General features: G+C 39.9%; 1 protein-coding gene across 4 annotated transcripts in view; it reads left to right on the top strand.

Annotated features, from left to right (window-relative positions):
- The first annotated feature begins 29 nt into the window (after positions 1 to 29).
- The window catches only part of PMS1 (PMS1 homolog 1, mismatch repair system component), a 106,681-nt gene continuing 96,532 nt past the window's right edge, over positions 30 to 10,178 (top strand). For all 4 annotated transcript variants that reach the window (XR_006339395.1, XM_043894099.1, XM_043894096.1 and 1 more), the window contains exons 1-2: positions 30 to 170; positions 8,364 to 8,515. Coding sequence is in view for 3 of the 4 variants with exons in the window: in XM_043894099.1 (XP_043750034.1) it covers positions 8,384 to 8,515 (132 nt within the window). In the remaining variant the exon portion in view is untranslated. The remainder of the gene's footprint in view (positions 171 to 8,363; positions 8,516 to 10,178) is intronic.

Genomic DNA, 10,178 nt, shown 5'->3' with positions numbered 1-10,178 from the left:
TCCCACGTTCGCCGGACTGGGCGGGACTGAGGGCGGAGCGCTCCGTGTCCGCCCAGCTCCGCGCGCGCTGTGGGTGAGTCGGGAATCAACGAGGCCGGGCCCGGGCTCCCGTCGGGACGCTGGCCGGTCCGCTAGTGGATTGTAATTGCCCATCTCGCGCGAGCAAGCAGGTAGTGTCGTGTGGCCAACGGGCATTCATTGTTATATTGTCGTAGGCTCGGGAGCGTCCTCCTCTGACCTCGTCCTGGTCTGGGCGCCAGTACCGGGGGCCGCCAGGGGCGCCCCTCCCCCTCTCCACTCGCCGAGCGGGAAGCAGACGCCGCGGGGCTAGCTGGCGCGCACACGTGGGTAGCGGCCTCCCACCAGCTGCGGGCCTCCATAGTGTCTGAACTTTCTTGACTGAACGTTGTCTTAGCCCATTCCTCAGATCCTTGTGGATGCAGGTCTTAAAGTTCGCCAGGCAGAATTTTACCTCCTGACAGCCATAATTCAGTCCGTCTTGAGTGGGAGGGTAGGCTTTATAATATTGTATGTTGTAGCATCATGCAAGTGGAGCAAGCAAACTTTTCGGTTGACCGTGATTTTTACTTACGTCATTCTGGGTCTCTTTACACGCTGAACACGGATACTTGTTTGCTGAGGAAATGTGGGTTCCAAGAATTTATTTCTTTATTTTGCCGCTCCCCGTGGGTTGCAGGGAGGCTTGTGGAGACCTTGGTTCCCAACAAGGGATTGAACCCGGGCCTTGGTAGCGAAGTGAAATATTAACCACTGAACCGCCTGGGAATTCCCTTGAGAATTGATCTTAGTCAAGATAAGGGAGGGGAAAAATCAGATTATTTGTAGTTATCTTTGAAGTTGAATTTCATTACCTTCGCAATACCCAGAGTTTATTTGTAATGCTGAAATAACTTTCAGTGGGCATTTCAAAATTGGTGTAAGAGAATGCTGACTATATATATGCGTGATTGCCCAGTTGTCAAATCATGTCCAACCCTTTGTGACCCCATGGACTGTAACCTGCCAGGCTCCTCTCCGTGGCGTTTTCCAGGCAATACTGGAGGGTTGCCATTTCCTTTTCCAGAGCATCTTCCCTAGCCAGGAATTGAACCCGCATCTCCCGTGTCTCCTGCTTTGGCCTGCAGATTCTTTACCACTGAGCTACCTGGGAAACCGTACATATATATATATAGCATTTCTATTGGCCCTATGAAATCAGTTTTTTTTTTTTCTTTTAATTATTTCATTGTATTCTCCCTAAAGTTTATCTATGACTTCTCTGATTTTTGCTTCTTTTTTAGATACATTGTTATCCTTAATTGATTTCCCTGATTATCAGCCCTCTTTTGGTAATGTTTGATTTACCCCTCAGCAAATATGGAAGACTGATTCCTGACATTCTTAGACATTCTGTGCTGTTTCATAAGCCTGATATCCCTTTTCAAAGATGCTGTTTGGTACACATTCAGTAGAGTGCTTGTTCCAAAAGTTATGCTAGGGATATAAGATTAATATACAACCTCTGTTCTCAAAGAGCTTTCCGTCAGGAAGGGACAGAAATACAGTACTTAGAATAATCTGTGATGAGTTTGGGGTTAGAAGTAAGGGAAAAGTGCTCTGGGAGTACAGAGGAAGGAGGGTATAATTTGTTGGGGCAAGGATTGGAGCTGATAAGAAAGACTTCTTGGAGGAGGTCGTACTTGAACTAAATCTAGAAGTATGGTTAGAAGTCATTAGTAGAGAAAGGGAACCTTATGTTCCGAGGAAGGAATCAGGACTGCTACATTAAGAGAGACAAATCGTATAATATGACTGGTCTAGTGTGTTATTTGGAGAAGAGAGGGATGAGATTAGAGAGATAGAGGCCCAATAGTTAAGGAGTTTGGATTTAACCTAATAGTTGGAAATTTTATAAAATTTTAAGTAGGATAGCAACATGATTAAATTTAAATTATATAAAGAACAGTGTAGGTGGTTGAGATCCCAGGAAAATATCAATTATCTGGTTATTGCAGTAGTTCAGGGGAAAATTGTTAAGGGGCTGAGCAGAGGTAGTACCATAGCTTTAGAGAGGAAAGAACATTTGAGAGATATTTAAATAGTGGGATAGATAGGACTGGGTGGCAGGATGTAGAGAGTGAGGAGAATTTCAAGGATGACTCAAGGTTTCTAATTTTGCATTGTGAGAATGGATGAACATAGCCTTTGGAGTCAAGCATGCCAAGGTATGCAGGTGTGCCTCTTTCACTTAATAGTTGTGTGATCTTGGAACAAGTTATCAAGCTTTTAAATCTTGTTTGTGATAGAGGAATGACAGTATACATAAGCTTGTGAGAATTAATTTTGTAAGTATTAATATATAAAGTAACTTATGTAAGCTGTTTTTATTATCAAATAAATTCAGGAAGAAAGTTAATTAGAGAAAGATCCGAGATCCCCTTGGGTCATGTTAAGTTTAGGGTGCCTCCCTGTCATCTAAATGATGATATTTAGAAAGTAGTTGGAAATTAGGCCCTGGATTCTAGAAAAAAAGCCTGGTTAGGAGGTACAAGTGATGTGTAGGGGATGATATGGAGGCCAATTTGAGTACATAAAGGAAGGGAGCTCACTCTTCCTAATGTTTACCTTTGCATGAGGTAAGTGCTGATAAAATTACTTTTTGTGACCCCCTTTATTAATGTGTGAAGTACTCTGATTACTCTTGTGTTGCATCCAGAAATATATAATTCCCTGCATTCAGACATTGTTTAGGTCAGGACACAGGTGTGTTAGGTGAGCCAAGTTCTTTCAGAATGTAGGGTGAGCAAAGGGTCATTCCTGGCTCAGTGATCATAACGGACCAGGTTATAAATGATACTGAAATTGGGTCTAGAATGATAGTTTTGCATTAGGAGAGTGTGGAGGTGCAGATAGGGTGGGATTGCTGGCAAAGCAAAATTAACATTTTTGACTGCTCTCAGTAAGAACAATGTGCTAATAAGATAAATGGCAAAGTTAAGTGGGAGGTGTGAAGGGGGAATAAGAAGAGAAGTTCTCTTTTATAAATACCTATTTTGAGGTATCAGTGATGCTGATTGTAAGAAATGCTTTGTCTTAACTTGAGAGAGATCACTGTAGGGATGTAGATTTAGATGTGATTTTATAGTTGAAGCTTTGGGTTTTAAGGTATATAAGAAGAGTGGAGGGATTATGGAATGCCCATTTTCTGGGAGGAGAGTAAAGAAAATAAGAGATTCAAGAAGTATAGGTGGATGTATAATTCTTGAGAATTAAACAGTTACCATCAATGTCACATGCTTCAGGGATGTCAAGGAACATGAGTTCTGAGAAAAGGGTTTGATGACGTAAGAGCTCATTGGTGAACTTGAGAACAGAATCCTAACAGTGGTTGTATCCACTGTTTTGCAAGGGTTTTAGAAGTGAGTCGATGATAGAGAATTGGTGGCAGTGAATATAGGTTACTTATTTAAGTTTGGCTTCATAAAGAAAGAAGATAATCATAGAGGTAACAGGGTTGAGGGGAGAATTTTTGTTGTTGTTTTTTTGTTTTTGCTTTCAAGGACAGGATGACTTGAGATGGGGTGGGACTGAAGAAACTAGATGAAATTGTTAGCTTAGAAGAAAGAGACATTAGCCTGAGACTGAGGGAGGAAGGGTGTGTAAACATTTTACGAAGCCAAAGAACACAGCGTGGTGAGAAGGTAAAGTGTGTGAAATAGAGATCATGCTGTGGTCTGCCTTGACCTCAGTAGATAAAAGAGGAGGAAGGTTGGAGTGAAATTAGGGATTTGGGAGCAGGAAGTAGATTTTGGAAGAGAAGTTATAGAGAATGAGACAAAGATGATGAGATGAATAAAAAGATTGTGCAGAAAGGGAAGGTTGAGGTGAGGCTAAGTTAATACCCCAAAACTTGATTAATGTTTTTCTTACATCCTTGAGACTCTCAAAATGAGGAAGCAGACTTCTTAAACCCAAGCCTAATCTGATTTCAGGCTATGGGTTGGCTCCTGTTGGGGGAAGTTAGAAGTCAGCTGTGTGTGTGTAGGTAGGGGGGTGGGGGTGGGGGATTCATTTACTAGTTTGGAGGAATTCAATTTAGTCCAAAGATCCTGGGATCTTTTAGCATGTATATGCTAAGCACTGTAATAAGTTGTATGAAAGTGAAAGTCACATAGTCATGTCCTGCTTTTGTGATCCCATGGACTGTAGCCTGCCAACACTTAGTCCACGAAATTCTTCAGGCAACAGTACTGGAATCGGTTGCCATTTCCTTCTCTAGGGGATCTAGTACTGGAATCGGTTGCCATTTCCTTCTCTAGGGGATCTTCCTGACCCAAGGATCAAACTGGGGTCTCCTGCATGGCAGGCAGACTTTTTACCAACTGAGCCTCTAGGGAAGCCCAATAAGTTGTATACATCATTTTTTTTTTACTTCGTGGGAGAAGAAGGGGACGACAGAGGATGAGATGGTTAGATGGCATCACCGACTCAATGGACACCAGTTTGAGTAAACTGGGAATTGGTGATGGACAGGGAGGCCTGGCATGCTGCAGACCATGGGGTTGCAAAGAGTCGGACATGACAGCGACTGAACTGAACTGACTTCTCACCATAGCCATATGATATCATTTTTATCTCTAGTTTGTAGATTAGGTGATTAAATTTTAGTTTAATTTTCTCAACATTTATATAATTATTAGTGTAAAGACTAAGCTAGAACCAAAGCAGTGTGATTTCAGAGCTTGCTCTTGTAACCACTACTGTCTCCAGCATTGTGCGATCGAACAATATAGTACAAGCCATATGTGGGCTTCCCGGTAGCTCAACTGGTAAAGAATTAGCCTGCAATTCAGGAGACCCCAGTTTGATTCCTGAGTCAGGAAGATCCCCTGAAGAAGGGACAGGCCACCCATTCCAGTATTCATGGACTTCCCTGGTGGCTCAGATGGTAAGGAATCCACCTGCAATGTGGGAGACCGGGTTTGATCCCTGGGTTAGGAAGATCCCCTGGAGGGGAGGGCATGGCAACCCACTCCAGTATTCTTGCCTGGAGAATCACCATGGTCAGAGGGGCCTGGCGGGCTATAGCCCGTGGGGTTGCATATATGTATGCACACACACTTCAATTTTATGGTAGTCACGTCAAAAGGGGAAAAAATTAAGGGAAATTAATATTTTATATAATCCAACATATTCAGAATATCATTTAGTTTTAAGCAATGTAAAAAATTAATTAAATTTATTTATGTATTTTACACCAAGTTTGACATCCAGAGTGCATGAGCACATCGCAATTGGAGTAGCCCTGTTTCACGTGGGAGCCGTCACAAGTGGCTGGTGAAGACCGTGTGTGTGCTAGTTACTGATAGTATCATGGAGTTATGTACCTTTAGACCCGAGGCCAGTCCGAAGCCCGGGGGCAAGACAGAGGGTGCCTTTTGTTGTGACGGCATTAATTTGTGTGACTGTTGTGGCCCTGGAGCAGCTGACTGTGTCCTGTTCCCTGACTGACTGGGGAGGCCTCCTGGCCAGTGAGAGCCACAAAGAAACACCAAAAGGTGGTTGTTGACAGCTCCTCTCCTGAGACTGGGCTACCCCCAAATTACGTATGTAGTGTAATTAGGAGTTAATTGTTAGAAAAGGATTTTCAATGTTTCTGTACGTAATGATCATGGTAATGAGAATACTGTATATTTCATATGCCTTTATCATTTACATAACATTTTGTGTGTATTTTCTTGTTTGATTCTCACAACAGACTAGTGAGATATTATCCTCATTTGTAAAAGTAATAAGTTGATTTTACAAAGGGATTTCAGTAATGGCACTCCAATGGCAGAAAATGAAGAGGAACTAAAGAGCCTCTTGATGAGGGTGAAATAGGGGAATGAAAAAGCTGGCTTAAAACTCAACATTCAAAAAACTAAGACCATGGCATCCGGTCCCTTCACTTCATGGCAAATAGAAGGGGAAAATGTGGAAGCAGTGACAGATTTTCTTTTCTTGGGCTCCAAAATCACTGCAGATGGTGACTGCAGCCATGAAATTAAAAGATCTTGCTTCTTGGAAGGAAAACAATGACAAAACTAGACAGCATATTAAAAATCAGATACATCACTTTGCCAACAAAGGTCCATGTAGTCAAAGCTATGGTTTTTCCAGAAGTCATGTACAGATGTGAGATTTGGACCATAAAGAAAGCTGAGCACTGAAGAATTGATGCTTTTGAGCTGTGGTGTTGGAGAAGACTCTTGAGAGTCCCTTGGACTATAAGGAGATCAAACCAGTCAATCCTAAAGGAAATGAACCCTTTAGAATATTCATTGGAAGGATTGTTGCTGAAGCTCCAATACTTTGGGCACCTGATGCGAAGAGCCTACTCATTGAAAAGACTCTGATGCTGGTAAAGATTGAGGGCAAGAGACAAAGAGAGTGGCAGAGAATGAGGTGGTTGGGTGGCATCACTGCCTCAATGGATATGAGTTCCAGCAAACTCTGGAGGATATGAAGGACAGGGAAGCCTGGGGCACTACAGTCCATGAAGTCACAAAGAGTTGGAAATGTCTTAGTGACTGAACAACAGCATACAAGTGATAAGTTGATTTTACAGAGGGATTTCAGTAAGCTTCAGTTTATGTGACTAAACATGAACACCCAAACTTGTTTTTTTAGACTCTGGTCTGGCATATTTCTCCATTGTGCTAATCAGCTTTGCCTTGTGCAGAGCAGAATGTAGTTATTGTGAACAGTCAACACCATTCAGAAGTCAGTATACTGACTACTTCCCAGAAATGTATCACTCAACATTCTGTGTAACCTTAGTGGCTATATTCCATTTCTTGCTCAATTACTTATTCTTAAATTTTATGTCACTCTGCTTGTTTACATCTAAGTTGCCTGAGAAAGAATCCTAAACAGAAACCTTTTTATTTTGTTTGTCTTTGGTATCATTGTTTTGTTTGGACCTAGATTCCATAGGATCATACCATCATGGTGTGCATGTAACAAGTCATGGTAAATTAAGGACTTACTTAGGGTTCTTGTATGGGAAAAGAACAATTTTATTATTCTCATACCCCCCAGTTATAGCCCCCATTTTATTGTCAGATAAAATCATAACTCTTGAGGAACTTGTATGTTGTCATGCTGCTGCTGCTAAGTCGCTTCACTCGTGTCTGACTCTGTGTGACCCCATAGACGGCAGCCCACCAGTCTCCCCGGTCCCTGGGATTCTCCAGGCAAGGACACTGGAGTGGGTTGCCATTTCCTCCTCCAATGCAGGAAAGTGAAAAGTGAGAGTGAAGTGGCTCAGTCATGTCTGACTCGTAGTGACCCCATGGACTGCAGCCTACCAGGCTCCTCCATCCATGGGATTTTCCAGGCAAAAGTACTGGAGTGGGTTGCCATTGCCTTCTCCAGTTGTCAAGCTAGTATTCTTTAATTTATTGAGATCTTTTCTGAAGTTAGGCATTAAAGTAGATGCAGACCCCACTCCCTGCAGATTTTGTATACATGACTTCCATATGAGGTTTTTTTGTTTCTTTGCAAAAGTTTCAAGATGGAGGGTTTCATGGCTTAAAACAATTACTGGTAGAGAGATTTGGATGTACAAGTTGGATTGTCATGTAAGGGACCTTGAATGCCAGAACACGGATTTGAGCTTTATCTTATTTTGGCTTTGGGGAGCCACATGATTAGAAAGATGTTTTAGGCTCAGTGTACAGGAATGGCACCCCACTCCAGTGTTCTTGCCTGGAAAATCCCATGGAGGGAGGAGCCTGGTGGGCTGCCGTCTGTGGGGTCGCACAGAGTCGGACACGACTGAAGCGACTTAGCAGCAGCAGCAGCAGTTGTACAGGATGGTAATCTGATGTGATATGTTGGAGATGTGACTAGTTTAGATTAAGGGTAATTCTGGAGTCTAGATTTCCTAACTCTAAAAGAGCTCAGTAATTAAAAAAGATAATTGTAATTCATTGAAATGTATCGATGATTAATGATGTTCAAGAGCTACTGCCATTAAGGCACATGACTGACATTATCTGCTTATCAGTTGGCAGCACCATCTGGTCATTCCTAGCCAGGCAGGTCATATATTACACTTATTACACGATTGTTCTTACCATTCTTCAGTTAGTAACATAGTGTGACTTACCAAATAATTTCTCTGTGCCTTAGTCTTACAATATGCAGATGATAATGACATTTATTTTAAAGGATATTCATAAGAAATAAGCAGTTTAATACTGTATGTGCTTAACAGTAGAGCCTGACATACAATGAGACTCATAACCAAACTGCTATCAGTTCTGTTAGGAATGTTTAACCGTTTTTATTTTTACATCTTACGGTTTATTTTCTAGCTACTGTGCTGAAAGCTAGAATGAAACAGTTGCCTCCAGCAACAGTTCGCCTACTTTCAAGCTCTCAAATAATCACTTCAGTGGTCAGTGTGGTAAAAGAGCTCATTGAAAACTCCTTGGATGCCGGTGCCACAAGCATAGATGTTAAACTGGTGAGTGTTCTTGAGATGCTACCAACTACCTTTAAAGCAAAAAAAGAGTTGAACAGATGTTTTCTCCTTATAACTATTACCTTTCTTCTCTTTATATACCAGTAAATTATTTTTAGAACATTGAATCCTTTGTCTTATTTAAGTGTAAATCCTTAAAAATGCATTTTAGTTTAAATCAATATATAGTAACACTAAAGGAAGTCATAAAGGAAAGCTTTTTCTTGAGGATTCTTTCACATAAAAAATGAACTTAATTTGTCCATATTTTCTGCTATTACTTACCCTTGGTTATGTGTGCTTATTTGTTTTATATATTCTCTGTTTTTTCTACTTAATCTTCTTTCAGAACTGTGTCCTTTGTTGCTTCATAGTTTTCACAGTTTTAAATTTAAGTGCTACATATTAAATCATTTGAGTTAATATGACTTATGAAACTTGCTATGATTTATTGCAATGAGTCTGAACCCCTGCCACCTCTATTATAAATTACTAGCTCATGGAGGTAAGGTCTATATTTTTTTGTGTTCTCTATACCTGTTCAGTATATGGTATTTAAATGGTAAATAAATTTGTTTGGGTGAATGTAAGAATGCATTTTTTTGTAATCTCCTGGTCATCAGATATTCATATTATTTCTGGTATTATGGCATTAGCAAGAATACTGATATGAATATCTTTGTAGGAAAGAGACCTTCCCTTTTCGTATACATGTGCATATATTATATATATGTTATCCCTTTTTATCCTTTTAATAACTATAAATTAGCTACCACTACCCATTTTACAAATAATTAAGGTTCTAAGAACTTTCTCAAAGTCATGTAAGTATGGTAGTAAGTAGTGGAGCTGAGATTATATTCCAGATCTTCATGACTCTAAAACCTTTCAAGATTTTTCGTCAATGCTAGTGGTTCTCACAACACTTGGGTACATCAGTAATTTTAGTGAGTTTGTTAAAACAGTTATTGGGCCCCAGAATTTCATATTCTAGGTAGGGCCCCAAATTTGTGTTTCTAAGAAGTTTCTGGTTGATGGTGAGAACCACTGTTCTATCCTGTGTTAGACTTGTACTTTGATTTTAAATGATACAGTAAAAGCTTTATAAATATGAAAAAAATTAAAATGAAAGACATTTCCTTTTTCTTAAATGTTTTATATAGTTCAGTCTGATAAGAATACAGTTGATAATACTTAAATAGGATTAGATAATTATAACTGACAAATTTAACGTAAGAATCTTAAACAGGCAAACATAAATCTTATTCTGAAAGGTCTTGGAAGAAAAATATAGTTTTTAAAAATAGTTTTACAGAGCCAACAGAAGTTCTCTTTAAAAAGTAAATTAAAGTACACATTTTTATCTGGTTATATATTTACGTCTCTTGACTTTTATCAGTTTTTGGTTTGTAGAATTTTAAAACAACTCTGTTGCTCTATATAATAAGATCTGTTTTATTATAGTTTCATATATTAATGACTGTCCTGGGTAGGAATGTTTTCATAATTAGTAAATTAAATGTGTTGACATTATTTCAGACATTTAAACAGATGATTGTATTGTTTTACTCAGGTGCCTTGAGTTTTTACTTGTATTGAAAGACTGGCATTTCTGTAGTTAATTATTTTTCTATAAAACAAAGTAGACAAGCTGTCTCCAGGATCA

This window comes from Cervus elaphus, chromosome 33 (genome assembly GCF_910594005.1).
Source record: "Cervus elaphus chromosome 33, mCerEla1.1, whole genome shotgun sequence".
Lineage (NCBI taxonomy): Eukaryota > Metazoa > Chordata > Mammalia > Artiodactyla > Cervidae > Cervus > Cervus elaphus.
Note: the sequence above shows the minus strand (reverse complement) of the source record. Positions and strands in the feature narration are given on the sequence as shown.